The sequence below is a fragment of the Homalodisca vitripennis genome, chromosome 1 (assembly GCF_021130785.1).
Source record: "Homalodisca vitripennis isolate AUS2020 chromosome 1, UT_GWSS_2.1, whole genome shotgun sequence".
Taxonomy (NCBI): domain Eukaryota; kingdom Metazoa; phylum Arthropoda; class Insecta; order Hemiptera; family Cicadellidae; genus Homalodisca; species Homalodisca vitripennis.
The window spans coordinates 140,553,078-140,573,426 of NC_060207.1; the positions used below are offsets into that span (position 1 = coordinate 140,553,078).

Consider the following 20,349-nt stretch of genomic DNA (forward strand, 5'->3'; position numbering starts at 1 on the left):
CAATATATTAAAAATACATAAATAAACAACAGTTAAAATCTTTAACATAACAAGAGGATCACTTTATGTTAAAAGTTAATGCTGGAGAGATGGTCTGTAACAATTCAGTTCAATAAAGTCCATTTTTTGTGCTTTAACAATTTAAGTTGGGCATCCCTTGCTGAAGTGGCTTATTTATTAGTCACTTTTGTTTTACTAGTTTTTGAGCTTTACATATAGGTTTTTTCTCTACCACATGGGTTTTGTGTTTTAAGGCACATATTGCTCTTTACACTCCAATTTTTGCATTTAACATGAGTTTCCTCCAAAACTACCTAACATACTGTCCTAGAACCTATTTTATTCACTTTATCAGGTCAAAAACAATAGACCCCTTAACCTATCTACCTTGAGAGAATTTCATAAAGACCTAATTTAATATGGGGAGCAATCTGGGCGAAATCTCTCACTAGCCGTAACTCTCTTACAAGGCATTTCCGGATTCATGTTTGTATAGATTTTTTTCATTATTTTTACATGTAAAATGAGCTTTCTCAGTTTCTGCAGTACTTTCTGAATTACCCTGTATATCTATCTATATGTAAAAAGAGATGTTCTGACTGATCAAAAACTATGAAAGATGGACATGAAATTGGTATATAGAGTTATCTTATGCCCTAGAGGCTCACCAAGAAAGGATTTTTCTCTCCGACCTCTGTCCTGGCCTTTAGAGTTGCGAACAATCCCATTAGAAATGCATTGGTGCTATGAAATGTTAATTGAACGAGACTGTTTCCACAAAAATATAATAAATTATGACAAAACGGAATATAATTCATGCCAATCAGAAGTGCACATCTACAAAGCCTAAAATAAAAACCATTTACGATTTTGCTTAACTTCTAAAGCTCCTAACCACGAAAACTGTGTTTTGTATGTACCCAAAATATGTCTACTTATGTTTCAAAACTACATAGAGCTCTACCATTTATTTATATCGTAAGTACATTAGTTAAAAAAATTCAGGACTTAAACTTAGGATTCTTCTATAATGGCTTGAAATAGTTTTAGCTATTTAATCAATAATGATGGAATTTCAGGGAGAAATTAGAGCCATTTCACAGGCACTTATAAAGACTGCTCAGAGACTTTGCAGCCTCAAAACACTGCTCTTAAATCTAAACTGTATCAGGAGATTGGTTATTTTTCAGTGACTATCACATATCTCAGGAATGCTATTTAAAAAGAATATGCCCACAATGTTCCTCAGAAGGAAATTGTGTGTGAAGCCGCAGGTTAGAATGTAACTTTGGAAAAACCATCATTAAAAGTTTAAATATGTTAATACTTTCCATTTGAATTTCTTGGGACTTTTGTTATTCCCTTGTACTTCCCTTTAACAAAAATATCTTTAAATTAACTATTTATGGATTTGGAAAACTGCTTATACTTATTTCAGATTCTGGTTAGGTATTATATTAACACAAATTATATAAATAAAAATTAACATTTTGTTATCAAGCATAAACTAAAATAATTCTTTATTTTTAAATCAAATTAGTTTTTTGATATTTTACATATGTATATTTCTGTGGCACATATCACAGATATTGCTAATTGTAAATAAACTTTTACACCAAGTTTAAAAGTGTGTGATACACAAAAACATTTGTTAAAAAATGAACATACTTCAAATATTACGGTTGAAACAGCTTTGGTACAGATTGATAAGAAATATAGTATAAATATTATAATAAAGCCATATTGTTGTCTAATAGCCGATAATGCATCATGTTGGTGGAGAGGTGATATATGAATGGAAATGTTTAAGGCAGGAATAGGTTTGAAATAATAACTAGACTGGAGTAACTGAACATTGGTAATTTATTGAACGAAAATAATATCGTCAATGCTTCAACTTATACTAACACTGAATTTAGTAAAAATGTACCAATTTAATATTTTTTTAAATTAAACGTAAACATAAAATAACTTGACTGAGACGTAATACATGCTTTCTCACAATGAAACATTTTGTATTTATGTACTGACCCAGTTTTGGTAAGCCTTTTCATAACACTAATAAAGAATGTAACTGTGCAAAGTCAAAAATAAACAAACCAAATTAAACCTGGCAAAAAATCAATATGTTTCTGTATGAAAATGCTATTTTACACAAGGCTTTCTGGACACATTAGACAATATAAATACTTTTGAAGTGAACAATAATGTAATTTCCTAAGTTAAAAATTGCTTTTACTGCTAATGAAATAATAAAATTAAATAATAGCATCTGTAGTTATTTAATACATGAAAATTAGTGAACAAATAAAAGTAATGATAACAAATAAATGGAAACAATATGGTGTGTTGAATACGAGTTAAATTAAAGTCAACTTAAGATTGAAGAAGAAAATTGTACCAATATTCAAGTATTCATCTGTTTTATGAATTATTGGTACTTTATTATACTCGACAACTTCAGTTGACATTCCATACCTGGCTTTATATTAGACTTATACTCACAAAGCAAAGTATTGGACAGTTTAAATTTTTATTAGGAAGTAAAAACCATTTCCAGTCCTGACTATCTTATACAATTTGAAAAAAAGTGTTTGGCACTTGCATGTATTTTAAACAGAAAATATAATGAATTATATAAACAACATCACTAAGCCCAATTAAAACGGTACGTTGCAATAGTACTTTAAAATTAAGAACTAACCAGCAGAGAAGTAAGATGTGTGTTTGAAAAACACTTAATTCTTCATATAACACGCACATGTGAGAAAGCATGTCAATTAAAAGTTTGAAATGTGACAAATAACACCAAGGCACTATCAAACAGTACAAATCAAGATAATCCTAAACAATCAATCCCAATTCTATACATTACAGAAAACAGAGTTTAGTTAATTCCATAAAAAATATATGTAGGCTTAGTGACATGTCAGCCAATGGAACTTTTGAAATGAAGCATCCAGGACTATTTCTGATATAACAACACAATGTCCATAAAACAACTTAATGGTGATATTTTACGTACCAGTGTACGGTTTAATTCATAGTTTGTGTATTTCATACAAGCGAACTTAAGTGTCGGTCTGAATATATCATACCTTCTGGTGTCAATCGCCAAGTAAGAAGAGAACGGATACCTACCGACTGAGCCGCTGTATAAAATCACAAAATAGATGATTTATTACTTTAAACCTAAGCTAATGTTAATTTCAGCCTGCACTAGTAACAACAAAGGGATGGAAAGATATGGTAAGCTAGTGCAGGCCGCATGTGATAGGCAACAGATGTTTTGTTAGCCATGTTGTTTACTTGAAACAAACTAAGCACAATAGTGCTCTAGAGATAGAATAGTGTAATCAAACACCAAACTAAAACTACAACTGAAACTATCAGTTTTGCAAGGGATTTCTGAAAACAAAAATAAATGTTTAAAACTTCTTTTACAATTATACAAAATTTAATCTTTAACAAATTAGAAATCCCAAGACAGAATGAACATGGATATTATCAAATGACTTATTTTTATGTCAAGATTTAAATAGTGTAGTTTAACAGATCACATACACAAGTAAATACAGGTCATCGAAACAAATAGACAACATATATTTATTTTGTACATAAATCAATAATTTAGAGTAAAAAATAACATTAAGATTTTAGGAGTTTGTTGGTAAAATTAATTTTATTATTACCTTCTACAAAAAATTAGATTTACAATTCAAACAATATAACAAATTAAATTACAATTTTGATTAAAGGTATAAAAGCATTGCTACCACTTGTTCAGCGGAATATTATAATTTATTGTTGAATTTAAATAGAAAAAGATGCAAGTGGTAGCCTTTACACAAATGTGTAATGTATTAAAACACAAGATATTTTTTAGACACCCCACTTGTTAGAATAAAGGGTTTTAAGAACTAATTTGGTTCAAAATATTTTTACCTAAAAAGGTCAAAACAAAAATAGAAAATTATTTAGTGTTACAGAGGTACACTATTTATATGTAAAAGACACACATATTATATATAAACACTCCGAATACATAAAAAAATCTAGTAATTTGAGTTTTTACTTTACATAATTATCTGTATACAATTTTAAGATGTACTGGCCAATAAGTTTGTAGTTCTTGACAACACTCAAGAAAATATTGTAATACACAAAAAAATAAATAAAATAAAATGTGTACAACATTTCTATTCTACAAAAGAAAGTATTTTTATATTGTTATAATAATTATAAAGTCTAACATCTAATTTTAATACACCCTCGACCAAAACAACAGAGAATTACTACTAAACTGCATTCGAACCAAGAGGAGATTTTAGTAACTGAAACAATTTCTTGAGCAAATTTAACATGAAAGTAGCTCCAAATATAGTATTCACGTTTTATTGCTTACAAAAGAGAGAAGTGATGCAGAACAAATACACTATGCTACGTGGGCAAGCGGGACACATTTAACGATCGCAAACATAAACCAACTAAACTTGTATTTTTTTATCTCATAAGAGATTTTTTTAATAATTAGTTTTTTTTTATGAAGTAAGATAGCAAGACAGTATATTCTCTTTATTTATACAACACTAGGTTCAAACAAATCAACGTCTCCTACATTTATTAGTGAAATAAATTATAAATATTAGTCTACTCCACACCAACTTAATTTTTGATCCAGGTAATTAACAACCTGCAGGCCGATCTTCAATTCTATGTACACATTAGTCAACCTGTTCCTTACACCACATTTCCTCTAGCTTGGTGATCTGCTCGCTTACTTCTCCCCGGCTCCAGCTTACGATTACATTAGTACCTATCTAGCAAGATACAGCTGGTCATTGATAAGACACAGTTATATAGAAAAAATTAGCACTGGCAACAAAATCCAAAGCCTCTATGTGATGGTAAAAATTACTTTGAACATCATTTAGTTATATATTAGGTAACTTTTTTTATGTGAATGTAAACAAGTTAATTATTGATTTTTACCTTATGTGAGTTGAATATTGTTAGAAAAAATAAAAATTTTGAGAAAAAGCTAAGGATTACCCTAAAATTTGAGAGGAAAATGCAATGTGCATTAGATCTATCTACAACACCTGGCAGTAAGTTAAGTACAGAATTTTGAAAACCCAAATTATTACATGATATTCACTGGAGCTCTTACAAAATTGGAAAGTTTGAACTATTTCTATAAAGAAAGCTTCATATGTTTTATAAAGACCTACTTTCAAATTAATAACTACAATTATTCTTTCATATAGGCCCCTATGTATATTTTTATCAAACATGAATTACAGTTTTGAAACATATTTAACTGCTGTTTGACAAAATTTAACCTAAATTTAAACTTAATTTTAAACTGATTTAACAGGTTCCATTAGAATATAAAATTAATAACTACTGAATACTGCTGGATAAATAATTCAGTATTCAGTATCCAACATCTGTAATAACATGGACAAATATTAATATAATTAAGATAACATGTAAAACAATAATCAACAACATAATGTTATGAAAATAAAGCATGAGAATCTGTTAAATCAGTTTTCACTAATATTACCAATAATTCTACATTTCTATGATTTCACATTGCATAAAAATAATATTTAATGCAAACAACAACAAATGTTTATCGTAACTTTACAAGAAAGAAACGAAACAAACATAAAAACAGTTGAAACAACTGACAGTGATGTTAGCCCAAATTGTGAGATTGATCTAACTAACTACAGAGTACTGTAATGTGAATAATCATCGTTTTGGTATTTAACTTCACTTGCTAACAAATAAATGAATAAAAAGAAATTGATACCATTAATCATTCAAACACTCTAATTAATTTCATAAATAATACCATAAATAATCCCAATAAATGAGTAATTATATCGTTAACGCTTTCGAGCACATACATCTCATTTGTTGGATTAATGTATGATTAAATGAAATGAAAAATCAACAAAAGCGATAAAAGTGCAATTAACAATCTCACAATGATGGCTTTAAGACTGCATCACAGAGTAAGAGGGCGGGAGAGGGAGAGACCTCGTGAACGGGGCAGCTGACAATTGGCCCCAAGCTGACTCGACCAGTGTCGTCTGGAACAATTTACACAATATGTGAATAGACAATTGGGTACATAGAGAACTGTTAATTGTTTTATAGGGATTAGTTACAGTAGTTATGGTTTAAATATTATAAAACTAACAACTAAAAAACTTACTACTAAACAATTGTTTATGAACGATTTTGTTATATAGTTCTTAAGCTTACAACACTGAAATTTTCAGATTTACAATAACTTAAAAACTGCACAAAATTTGACACTGTAGATAAACCCAATTTAGTAATACAAGTTTTAAGAATTCTGAATTCTTTAAACATTTATTTATTAGCATATTTTGAATATGAGAATCTTTTTCCCGCTTTAGAAACACTTTGGTAGATATCAACACCTTGAATTTCAGAGATTGGAAGACTACGTCTCCTCTATCTCCTCCTCCATCCCTCTCACCTCTCAGAGACTCCAATGTTATGAGAACATTGGATGGTGACCATAGGGTTACTCGAGCTAAATGTGTCATTACTTCCACTTACTGGTAAAATGCTCCTCACATAGGATTTTATTTTATTTCGTGGCAGGACTCCCTATGCGTTAAAGGCAGTTGCTAACAAAGTCAAAGTCAAAGTCTTTATTGCAACAAAAAACAAGTTGGTAACTCATACAGTTGACGTCAAGTTGCCACAAGGCATTACAAAACAAATAATAGTTAATACTACTTATGTCTTTACAGGTACATCTTCACTTAGTGTTAAAATAGAGTTCAAGTAATAAAATCAATTCTTCATATAAAATTAAAACTAACAATTAACAAATGGGAGCATAGATAAAGCGGAGTACAACAATTGAAGTTAGTCAATATTTGATGGACAAAACTAATTAAGACTTAAAATTCCATTTAAGGTAATGCACAATGATAATATAAAGTAAAAACATACATTTAAAAGATCCTTAAAATAGTTTAAGGATTTAAACACAGAATTTAAAATAGTTGATTAATATGTCAAATAAGGCAAGGTCATCAATTAATAAAAGTAAAAATTCCATTATATACAAAACATTCAAAATTGTTAAAACAGTTATATCACAGATAAGGCAAGGTCATCAATTAAAGCTAATGTCAATGGTTGAAAGATCTAAAAACTCATTTACACTGTAAAAAGGATTCCTCAGTAGCCAGCTGTACAGTTTTGTTTTAAAACATTTAAAATCAATATCACAAGCATTTCTAGGAAGTTTGTTGAACATATTTAAGCCTACGTAAGAATAAGAGTTTTGTGTCTTGCTAAGCCTAACATGAGGTAAATCAAGTAAATCTCTGTATCTGGTGTTGTAGTTGTGAATGTCACTCCTAAACAAGGAAGAATCAATCCTCAACTTAACTCTAACTAGACAATGAAATATGTACAAATTAAAAACTGTGGGTAAATGTTCACTTATAAACAATGGTCTACAGTGAGCTCTATAATTAGAGTAAGTAATTATTCTGATTGCTTTTTTTTGGAGTAACAGAATGTTTTTTGTACTGGTACTACAACCCCAGAGCAGTATACCATAAGAGATTATACAATGAAAAAAGGAAAAATAGGCCATTCTTAAATATATTTTTGGGATACACTTTTTCAAATTACGCAAAAGATATATTACTCTAGAAAGCCTGCTACACACACCCTGAATGTGAGGAACCCATGAGAGTTTTGAATCAATGTTGATTCCTAATAGCTTGACATTATTGCTAAAGCTTATATCTTGTGATCCAAGTTCTAGAGAGCTAAGAGTGAAAAGAACAGATTGCGTTTTATTACCATTTAACAAAAGGCCATTATTATCAAACCAGTTTTCACATTCCTTAAGACTGTTGTCAATTTGGTTAAAAAGAGTACTTACATTAGAATTACTACAAAACAATGTTGTATCGTCAGCATACATAATTGACTTACATATAGAAATGTTTTTTGGGAGGTCGTTTATCATGACTAGAAAGAGAAAAGGGCCAAGGACCGAGCCCTGTGGTACTCCACTCTCTACCCCTGCCACCTCAGAAAGTTTGTTTCCAAAGCTAACTTGCTGAGTGCGATTTTTAAGGTAGCTACGAAATAAGTTAAGCTCGGCACCATCAACGCCATAATGTTCTAGCTTCATGAGAAGAATGTCATGCGGAACACAATCGAAGGCCTTTGTCAGATCACACATGGTGGCGACCGTACCCGCGCGATTTTCAAATCCACCAAGGACGGCCTCCACCAGACCCCCGACCGCATCCACTGTCGACAAGCCACCCCTGAAGCCAAATTGAGATTCTGAAAACAATCGGTTAGACTCAAAATAGTGACTAACCTGGTGTATCACCACTTTCTCAATAATTTTGGAGAAAACAGGCACCACAGAGATCGGTCGATAACTGGAAGGACTAGACGGGTCACCTTTCTTAAAAATGGGGACAACTCTGGATAACTTAAGTACATCAGGGAATAATCCCTTATATAGACACTCGTTTATACAGACTGTCAAAGGCTGTACTATTACTAACAGTACTTTTTTTACAAGATCACAGCTGATATCAAAGATATCTCTACACTTGCTAGGCTTAAGATTTTTTACTATTTTTATCACATCATCATAAGACACTTTCTTTAGCTTGAAATTAGCTGAAACAGTTCGAGGCATATTTTGTAGGTAGAGCATAGCAGTTGTAACAGATGAACCAGTGGAGCTGCGGACCTCTTCCACCGAAGACGCAAAGAAATTGCTGAAGATCTCAGGAGTTAGCTGGTCGACTTCAGGCGACATTGGCTTTCTTCTCTGTAGAGAATTGGATATTAATTCCCAAGCTCTTTTACACTGATTTGGAGCAGCAGCGATAGAATCTGCGTTTGCCTTAAACTTTGTCTGAAGAACACATTTTTTATAGTCATTCTTCGCATTGAGATACAAACGTCTTGTAGCTTCAATGTAAATATTGTAACGTTGGGCCCATAAGTAGATGTCATAGCACATTTCAACATGTCTTTTCTTCATAAAGAGGTCAACAGTATACCAATTTTTAGGAACCGATTTCTTATGCGTATGACCACTGAATTTAACAGTCTTAAAAGGAAAACATTTGTCCATTTTTTCTATGAATAAGTAGAAAAAAATATCAAACTTACTGAAATTTTGCTGAAATTCTTCCTCCCAGTTTATGCCTCCAAGAGACTGTTCAAAAATTTCAAGGTTATGGTTATTAAAATTTCTCAACAAACGCACATTCTGCGCACTGGTGCAGGAGTCAGGCAAGAGTACAGTAGTCAAAAGAGCACTGTGATCTGATAGTGGTGGGTAAAGCACCACTGTTTTAATTGTTAGCTTTGGCAAATTTGAAAAAACATTGTCAATACATGCTGTACCTCTTGTAGGTTCGAGGTTAAGGCAGTAACAGTTGTGCGAACGAAGCATATCCAAAAACTGTAACGAAAAGTTTCGGGGTAACCTTATATCAATGTTCAAGTCCCCGCACACAATAATTGGTAGGCTATAACAATCTAGTAAATGGATCATTAGCCTATCCAGTCCTTCAAGGAATGATTCATGGTTTCCATCAGGAACACGATAAAGAGAGACTAAGAGGACTTCTAAGTTATCCAACCTTACCTTTGCACACACAATCTCAAGGTCACTTTCCTGGCACATGTGGCTAACGTCTAACATAGATATAAGGGCTTGCCACCCCTACCCGCTTTGACTAGAGAGGCTGGAACAGAGCTGACCTTCCCTTAGTTTCAGGGATATTATAAAATTCACATATAACCCACACTTTTCCAAGTTTTCATCATAAGTGACCCTGGTTACTATCATACAGAAGTATCCTGCAGGGTGTCTAGCAAAGTGGTTTAAAGATATTCCCTGTTTTTTTTTTTTTTTTTTCAATAAAAAAATCATTTTCCATGTCCTATTGACAGTTTTAAAAAGTTGTTATGGTCACAAGTACACACACAAGCACAAGTGATTCAGCCATTCGTTGTAGACTGTTGAATCTCTGCCGCATTTTACGTTATGACTAACGCTTTATTGTGATCGCTTTTGTTTGCGTTTACCCGTTATGGTTCTTTTTCAATAGGAGCCCGTTGTAATCTTTGAGTGTTTAGTGTGTTGTTTTTGTGTATATCAACTGTGTAATTCTTTCTCTACATTATTTGTGTTTTTTTATAAAAATGGATCCTGCAGTGCCAGGTACCTCTGATCAGACTTACTTTCACTCTAGCAATGAACAAAACTACAACAGTGATGGTTCTGTGGATTTGATACAAAGAGTTGTTGACGACTCTTCCTCAGACAATTCATCTGCTTGTTCTGAAAGTGACGACGAGGCTACTGTTATTGAGGTTTCAACTTGGAGTATTACAACAGGTATGAGGCCTATTGAATTCGTTAGAACCGAATCTTTATTAGTATCAGTCCTGGGGGTTGGTTCCCCAATAGATTTTTTCACACTCCTACTTGATGATGTTTTTCTACAAAATATTTGCAAATTTACAAATGCTTATGCATTCAATTATGTATACAGTAAACCAATCTTGACACCGAAATCAAGAATCAATGCGTGGAAAGACAACACTGTACCCGAGCTGAAGACATTTTTAGGCATTTTATTGCACACATGCACAATAAAAATGAATCAAATCCAAGATTATTGGAAAACAGATTATTTATTCAATTTCAAGTATTTTAGTAATTTTATGTCGAGGGACAGGTTCTTGTCCATTATGCGTTGTTTGCATTTTTGCAAATCAAACGACAATGCTCTTGACCCCGGTACTGCAAACTCCATAGAAAAAATTCAGTTTGTTGTAGGTTACTTCAACAACAAAATGAGAAGTGTTTACTACCCTCATAAAGAGTTATCTCTCGATGAGGCTATGGTACTGTGGAGAAGAAGATTACACTTCCGTCAGTACATCAAGGGCAAAAGGTACAAGTTTGGTGTCAAATTATACACTTTGACAGAGCATCAGGGATTTATTCTTAGATTTCTCATGTACACAGGCAAATCAGATACTACCGTAGGTGGTGTAGGGCATACGGAGCAGGTTGTCCTAGACCTTTTGAAGGATTATTTGGGGCAAGACCATTCAGTGTATATGGACAATTTTAATAACAGCTACGCCCTTGCTTCAAAATTATTAGCTGAAAAAACATATTGCACAGGGGACATTACGTGTTGGTAGAAAATTTACACCCCAAGAAGTAACCAATCAATCCCTGAAGCAGGGTGAGACAATTGCACGCTATGCAAATAGTGTAATGATTGGGGAATGGAAAGACAAAAGGTCAGTCTTATACATCTCGACTGAACACGAAAACGAAATGGTGGATTTTGTGGACAAAAGAGGTCGTATTAAGCCTAAACCTCTCCCAATAGTAAAATACAATGCTCATATGAGTGGGGTTGATCGTGCCAATTAGATGATGGCATACCACCCATTTGAAAGAAAAACCATCAGGTGGTATAAAAATATTTGTACATACAATACAAATGATTTTGATGAATGCACATCAACTGCATAACATGTACAACCAAAAAATGGTGCTATATGATTTTCGATTGGAAGTGATCAAAGGACTTTTACCGCCTCCCTCAAATGTTTATTGAAACTCCAGGTCAAAAAAGAATGAGAAAAGAGGCTCACAAGTTAGACAGAATTGAAGGCCAAGAGGCAAACGTCAGCCGTACCAAGAGAAAGAAGTGCAGGCAGTGCACAAAAAATGGCAAACCAAATGTGAAAACTGCTTTCCATTGTGTAACATGCCCTGAAAAGCCTGGCCTGTGCATGGGTCAGTGCTTTGAAGCTTACTATGACTCTCTGCAGTAAAAGGCTGGATAGGTGGAGGTGGTGTATATAATATTTATAACTAATAAGAATAGTGATAAGGCTATAATATGCGGCAGGCTGAAATTGGGGCCGAGCTTGTAACGTCAATGGTCAAAGAAAAACAAACGGAAATATCATTTGGACATTCATCAAGGACTTTCAATGAAACAAGTAAGTGATATCAGCAGCAGTGCGCTCGTAACAACTTTCGACAGTATGGGACCAGCACAATATGCGGCTGGCCCCAGTAGGGGCCGAAACTTGTGACGTCACAGTTCCAGGAAACTCAGCCGGAAACGTCATTTAGACCTTCAATCCTGCCTTGCCACCGTACAAGGTAAGTTTTTTCTACATAAAAATTTTTCAGCATCCGGTTATTCCTAATTATGCTTTTTGCCGCAGCGAATGTGTTAAGTGCCGATAAATAGGTTAACAGTTTAAAAATGTTACTTTAATGAAATTTCTACTTTTACTTATAAAAGAAAACCAATGGTTGTTTTCACATCTAGGTGTATTAAAGACATGAGTGGAAAGTCTAACCTATGTACTGCCATCACTCTCCACCAACCATCCTTCATTCCAATACACAAGGCCCATTTTATTTACTGCAGTCCATTTTACCAAGTTGCTTAAATCCACACATTAAACCTGTTATCAAATGATAATGTTTAACACTTTTATTTAACCACAAATTTGGTTCACACAATTTTTACCCCCTTTTTTATATATTTAATGTTCATTTCACTAATTACATCCAGCAATAGGAACTCAAGCCTGTACAGAGGCAATAGCACAAGCAAGATAATTTAATGGTTTTTTGTGATATAATTTTCTAAGCTGCTTTCCTGTAATTTAAAATTGTTTACAGACACTGATATTTTTCGATTAAAACAATGTAAAATATTGCAAATTTGACAAATTGAACCGGTTATATCTGCTCCAGGTGGGCTGCTTATAGGGTATCGAGAATTATTTATGACTCTTGATATAAATTACAAGACATGAGTAATACATATGGAACACTAACAAGAGTAACTCAAAAGCAAGTTACTACTGTCTGAAGCTCTTGAGCCAGAACCATACCATCAATATACTTGAGAAGTAACACCAGTAACACTCGACAGGGGGTAGCAAGCATTATATTTAATAGATAGAAGAATGAGAGCTATTTCATCTACAGTAAATCATTGATGTCAATATTTTTCATATTAAATGTTAATTGTATTTTAATGTAGAACAAAGTTATAACAACATTTGTTCATCTCTAGTAATATTATAATACATCAATAAAATAGCGAAGGATTCTAAATTGACACACTATAGCATGCATTTAGAATTGCAGTTAATGTGTTTTGTCAGTTGCAAGCTATGAATTTGAGATTTCAAGTCAAAGTTGATATAGTTTTATTAATGTAAATCACGCCCTTAAGCTTCAAACAATTACCCCATTCTTTATTTAAACCGAATTGTGTTAAGCAGAACAGCAAAGCAATGAAAATTTAGCAAAGTTAAAAATTAATAGAAGCATTTCAATCAAAACATTTTAAATCAACACATAATATTAGTTCAAATATTCAATTAAGATAAAAAACTAAACCACACTAACCGCTTACGATTTCGAGATACCCCTCTGACTACTACTGTGGTCTCACTTTCTTTTGGTTCCTCTTCACCAAGCTAATGGCAAAGATAAAATATATGTACTACATATATTAGTATTATATAGCGATTAGTTTATAGTTGTTCTTATATCAAATAATGTAGAGTATAATTACATAAGACCATGGTATTAACCTTGGAATAGTCAGTGTCTAATTTAAAATACGATGATTTACATTTAACTATAACTTTGATCTTAATAATAGAAATTGAATTAATATGAATTGTCACACATTAATATTATAAATTCAAAAAATTAATTGGCTGAGCTTTAGTTCTTTAGCGCTCAAGGAGTTGGAAAAATTTAATTTTTTTTTCTGCCTGTTTGTCTGTTCGCACGTTATCTCAAACATGAACCGGCCTATAAAGTTGAAATTTTGCATGAAGCTTTATTTCTATATTAGCAACACTGAAAATTGATGATGGTGCCTGTCACTCTGTGGTATTTGGCTTAGCCTTAGCAAATATTTTTACATTAGTCCTATGTGTAAACCATGATGACAATAAGAAAATAGTATAATAAGTAAATTTGTACAGAAAGTGTTGTACAATCATAAGATTTTAACAAGTGATACTTTTATTTATGGAGTAAAAAGAAAATGTAGAAGAATGGAGTCAATGTTAAAAGTCGATGACAATATGTGATTACAGTGCACTCTTGTGCTGGTAATACCCTCGCTAGCTTACTGTAACTTTTACCTTTGTGGCAGCTCAGCATGGGAACCACAGCATGCGCCAGCTTGCCGTACTGGCCATGCTGGATGTACGAAATGCGTTTAACTCAGCCAGGTGAGCTGATATGCTTACTGCTCTGCAGGATGATTCCCTTGTTCATAAGAATGCTAAACAGGTGTCTCAGGGATAGCAATTGACTTATACAATTGCTGACATGGCACGCTGGAGGGAGAACACGGCGGGAGCTGCGTAGGGCTCTATCCTGGGACCAGTTCTGTGGTCTGTGGAAAATTGCCTACAACGGGATCATCCAAATGAAAATGCCTAAAGGGAGCTTCCTCGTGTGATATGCAAACGATATTGCAGAAGTCACCACTGCGAGTACTGGTCTGTATGGGTGAGCACGCCCTGATTCTGGTGAAAGAGAATACTGACATCGTACTTCTCAACAGAAGGATTCACACCGTCATCCAGGTTCAGGTGGACCGGGAGATTATGGAGACAAAGAGTGCTGTGAAGTATCTCTGCTGGGGCGGCGGTTACCACCTCTTTGAGCCGACTAATGAGGAATATTGGCGGACTTGTGACGAGTAAGTGGTGGCTGCTCATGTTACTCTGTGCTCCTGTACGGGTGCAAGATTGCGAGATATGGGTAGACGCTCTACGTCAACTGTGCTATAAGCAAAAGATGACACTCAGTACAGAGAAATGCGGTGGAGCACTGGGGATACCAAAAAATCTCAGAACCGGTTGTTTTTGTGGTGGCGGGGACCATCCCAATCTACCAGCTTGCTTTTGAAAGAAGTGGTAAACTAAGGAAACAGTATTGTAACTTGCACTACAGCTTGAGAACACACCATGAGGGACTGTCAGGAATGATGGCTGCTAGAGAGCAAATGTTTCTACTTTCTACCTGGCCCAGTTTCTCACTGATCATGGCAACTTTTGAGCATACAGTAAAACCCCACTTAACTGAACTTTGCTTAACTGAAACGCTTGGCCAAGGAAAATTTCCGGATGCACCTGAAAGTTACTGGCCTGTCCCATGATTCATACGCAAACGAAAAAGTAATCACCCTGCGCGGAGATTTACTCCAGTTACTTTTCATGGCTCATGCGCATACAGTGGTGTTCTATTGTCAGTTAAGGAATGTAGTGACAGTTGAGATATATACATGGGGAAAAAGAAATCATCTTACAAAAGGCTTACCACAAATTTAGCTAAAAAACATAAATCTCGAGACATACTATAAAAATAATTGAAATAATATAGAACCCATTTATGACATTTGTATTATCATTTAAAAAATCAACATACAATAAAAAAAATAATAAACAAGTAAAAATACAAAATAGTGTTAAAACAAAATGTTAAGATTCACACAAACTTTTTTTACAAGATGTATAATTGATTTCTTAAAGAAATTAAAATCATGATAATTTCTAAACTACAAATAAAATAAATTTGTTAACCTGGGAAACAATATAATACAACAATTTTCAAGCAGACTGTACAATTCTTTTTTATTAAAATACTAGCTGTTTCCCGCGGCTTCACACGCTTTACGTAAGCCTTGGCCATGTATTTGCACTTCTGGTTCAAGTGCATTATATTTCTAACACCGATGTAGAGTTTGCCTTGTTGTCACGATCAAGAAAATCTGTGTATGCTTATTATATAGCCATTATACACGTACATGTATTTTATTATAAAGTGGTCTAACAGTCAAGCTTTAAGTTCAACCATATATTTATCATAAAGACAAACATATATTCTAACTTAGTGCCTTCAAATAGTCTTTGGCAAATTAATATACGTAACTGTCTCGTAATTGCAGTTTATAATGTGTAGGCGCTTTGAAAACTTTTGTATTTTGCAGCGCCACCTCGTGGTGAGTTTTATAAATGAGTATAGCATATAAACCTTCTCCGTCGAAAAGTACATATACATTCAAATTTTCATAATGATCGATCAAATAGTGTACTATTCCATAAAGGACAAACACACAAACATTCATTTTTATATATATAGAAGATTATAGAGAAGACAAATTAAAAAAAAGAAATATTGTTTTATACTGTTTGATATAAAACTCAATCAGTCTCTGTTTAACTTTCGTATACTGCTTCCGGGAAGTACGATCAGGCAGACATTTAAAGACGAAGTGTCAGACTACCACTTGAAATAAACCATCAGTCAGTCTTGCTCCACCATGACATCAAAAAGAGACATGACATTTTCTGGTTCTCATTATCAGAATTTTTTTCACTGTCCTCTGTTACAACTAATGAATAAAATCCTTATACAATTTATGTGTCGGTCACTGTAACTAATGCTATTGTCAGCCTGGATCCATTTATATACATCTTCAAAATTTACAGTTATCAACTTCTAATAGTCGTATGGCAATAAAACTTTAAAATTTATGCATGATAAAATAATAAATCATTGCTTTTTCATTTTAACTGTGATATAATTATAAACTATTATATCTTAAAATAAAATAAATTGAAATAAATGATAGAAATAAGATTTTACTATTGGTTCCGTTATCTACTGGAACCAAGTATCTACTCTGATCATTAGTAATGTATTTTTACTCTGTTGGATGATTGGACACATTTTATAAATGGATCCAGGATTTTGAATTCATACCAATTTGTCTCGCATATCTCTCCTATTATCAATTAAAGGAGGTGAGATCTTAAGCTTTTATTTATACAACCAAATTACCTTAGTTGGCTGAGTGTCTATATAGTTGGCCCTGTAGAGTTGTTGGCTGATGTCAGAAAATAGTTCTTCTGCCTCTTGAGTCCACTCATTACGCAACTGTGTGTACTGGTCCCCTCCCCCTCCCCCACCAGCATCCACATCTCCCGGGTTGTCCACTCCTGAGCCACCTGCAGTATTCCATAAGTTCTCGCCACACCTGTATACATATTACACAAGACTCTTTATTTTCTTAATTTATTTCTTTTCCTACAAGTGTCTGGGTTTCCTGACATTTGTAAAATAATTGTAGAATACATACTAAATTGTAGATTATATGAAAACAATGTGTTAATATTATGTGAGTTCCATATTTGTATTTATAATTAATCCTAACTTATAAAATGGTTTTATAATTTTTGAATAAACTATACTTTATCAGTTTTTTTTAAATTTGACATGTTTTTCACTGTCAAACTAAAAAAATATTAAAATATTATGCTGTATAACATTTTAATACTATTTCTAATACTAAGGTTCTTTAGAAAAAAGAACAAAGCATTGCAGCTTTATATAATCCATAATAATGGTTTTTAAAAATATTTATGTATAACACTGCAAAATGTCGACAACTAGACTGGCAGTTTTAAGGGGGTTCGGTAGGTTAAAAATTAAAAAATTAAAAATTTTTTTTTATTTCAATTTATTTTTCTGTGTTGTTTTCTGAACATTTTGACATAAAAATTATTTAATTCTGACAATGGGAAGTATTTAAAAAAAAATATACAACATATTGTCTGCACAGCTGCAATTTTTACCAGAATTGTATCTATGGTAACGACAATACTATTATTTATTTGTTATAATAACTAGCATCCAGAAACAGTTGTTTTTCTTTCAATGGTTGGCTAACCTGAAGTATTGTGCCAATAAACAGCAGACAAGAGAAGTAAGAAAACATTGTTTGTTTACATTCATGAGTTTATTCTTTATTGTGAAAACTCAAAAGTAAATACACATTACAATTATTTTTCTAAAGTGTTGTGTCTAGTGTTTTAGAAGAATATATTATTCAAAATGCCTAGGAGTACTAGTGTTTTCAAGAAAAGGAAACGAGTATTTTGTAAGAAGACAGTAGAAACTGAAATTAGGCATAGTCCTAATGCTGATGTTTTGGAAGATATGACTAGTCTAGATGAACCAGTTAGTGCTTCAAAAGCAAAACTAGGAAATATTTCCAATAACTACCAATCTATTGTTGATGGTGAGCCTAGTCTAGCCTATGAAATAGTTGATTTGAATAGTTTGTTGAAAATAATTTCTAATATAGCAGTTTGTAAACATTGCCATGAAGCAATTGATTTCAAAGTCGGTAGGCGTGTTGGACTTTTCTTTTCAGGTGATTTTACATGTTCAGGTTGTAGTACAAAGACATTAGCTTCATATGAAAATTGCTGTACTTTACCTGATAACCCATCACACAATAAAATGTATGACCTAAATGTTAGGTTAGTGTACGGTATGCGTACTATTGGAAGGGGCCAGGTCGCTTGTGAAACTCTTTGCGGCGTGCTAAACTTGCCTAAACCTCCTACAAAGTTTAGTGAATACATTAGAGTTCTAGGGTCTACAGCTGAGGATATATGTTTTTCATTTATGAAAGAGGCTGTAGAAGAAGCAGTGAAAATAAATGATGGAAATAGGGATTTGTGTGTTGCCATCGACGGCACTTGGCAAAAGCGTGGACATACATCTCAAAATGGCGTTGTAAGTGCTACAAGTGTTGATACTGGTAAAGTTGTAGATGCCGTCATACTGTCTAAGTACTGTCATTGTAGAGGCAAGTTTACTGGCCATCATGATGATAATTGCAGTGCTAATTACCAAGGAGTAAGTGGGGGTATGGAAGTGGTAGGAGCCTGTAAAATATTTCAACGGTCCGTTCCAACTTATGATGTTCGCTATATTGAATATCTTGGAGACGGCGACTCTAAAGGGTTTGCTAGTTTATTAGAAAGCATGCCTTATGGTAATGACTGTCCAGTTACAAAATTAGAGTGCATTGGACATGTCCAAAAGCGTATGGGCACACGCCTAAGGACATTAAAACTAAAAGAAGGTAAGGCAAAACAAATTGATGGAAAAACCTTAGGCGGTCGCAACCGACTAACAGATGCTGCTATATTATCAATTCAGAAATACTACGGATTAGCCATACGCAGAAATATAGGTAATTTGAATGACATGAAGCAAGCTATATGGGCAGAATACTACCATTTACTATCAAGTAACTCTAATCCTCAACATGGACTTTGCCCGAAAGGAAGTGATAGTTGGTGTAAATATCAAAAATCATTGGTCCAAAATGAAAAATATGATCATGAAAAACATTTTCACCTACCACTTGCCATAATGGAGAGGCTAAAACCTATTTTCAAAGATCTTAGTGCTCCTGACCTTCTAAAAAAGTGCTTACATGGTAAATCACAGAATCCCAATGAGTCTGTGAACCAAATAATTTGGACTCGCCTACCGCAAACCGTGTTTGTAAGCATTCACACACTTCACTTAGGTGTATATGATGCCATCAATACTTTTAATAAAGGAAACATAGCAAGGTGTATGGTATTTAAGAAACTGGGATTGATTGTTGGGCAGAATTTTTGTGATGCTATGAAAAATAAAGATATATCCCGGCTAAAAAAGGCTCAGCACATGATCTCGGAAGTTGCAAAAAGAAGCAGACAATCCCGTGAAAGTGCTAAAAGGAAGTTGGAAGATGAATGGGAAGATTTGGAGGATCCTGATGATCCCAGTTATGGAGCAGGATGCCATTAACTTCAGTTACATATTACCAAGTAAGACCAAATGTATATTTTAACTTTAACGTTGATTTCCCGGAATTTAATTTTTTTCTTACTTATGTACCTTTATCTCAGGAAGTATTAGATGGATCATTATGAAAAAAAAAACCACTTGTACATGCCACCAATATACACATTTTAAGCGCGAAACATTGTAAAAAATTATGTTAATACATTAAGGTAAACTTATTAGAAAAAAACTGAATTTCTGAAACAATTAAAACTAAAATCTTGATTTCAACAGTCATAGAGTATAATATCAACATTAGACAAACCGTTGATAGCATCAATATAGATAAAACAATATAGAAAGTTATAACCCTGAAAATATGTGGTCAAACAGATCACCTACAAACAAAATTAAAAAGCTTTTGGATGTGTATTAATTAAATCTTTATAGTGAGACATTTCCTTTAACATTACGATAAAAAAGAAGGATGTAAATGAAGTTTAACATTGTTCTTAAAGGGAGGAAACTCGATTAAGACCCATTATACAATTAAAAAATTTAATCAAATAATATAC

At 33.2% G+C, this 20,349-nt stretch overlaps 1 protein-coding gene across 3 annotated transcripts in view; it reads right to left on the minus strand.

The window, feature by feature from the left end:
* Positions 1-1,845: 1,845 nt before the first annotated feature.
* The window catches only part of LOC124372280, a 61,270-nt gene continuing 42,766 nt past the window's right edge, over positions 1,846-20,349 (minus strand). For 2 of the 3 annotated variants that reach the window (XM_046830661.1, XM_046830670.1), the window contains exons 7-9: positions 16,985-17,180; positions 13,523-13,593; positions 1,846-6,104 (exon numbers count right to left, since the gene is read on the minus strand). In XM_046830661.1, the coding sequence (XP_046686617.1) occupies positions 6,020-6,104; positions 13,523-13,593; positions 16,985-17,180 (352 nt within the window). In that variant the 3' untranslated portion in view covers positions 1,846-6,019. The remainder of the gene's footprint in view (positions 6,105-13,522; positions 13,594-16,984; positions 17,181-20,349) is intronic. The other variant, XM_046830676.1, reaches the window with a different exon arrangement.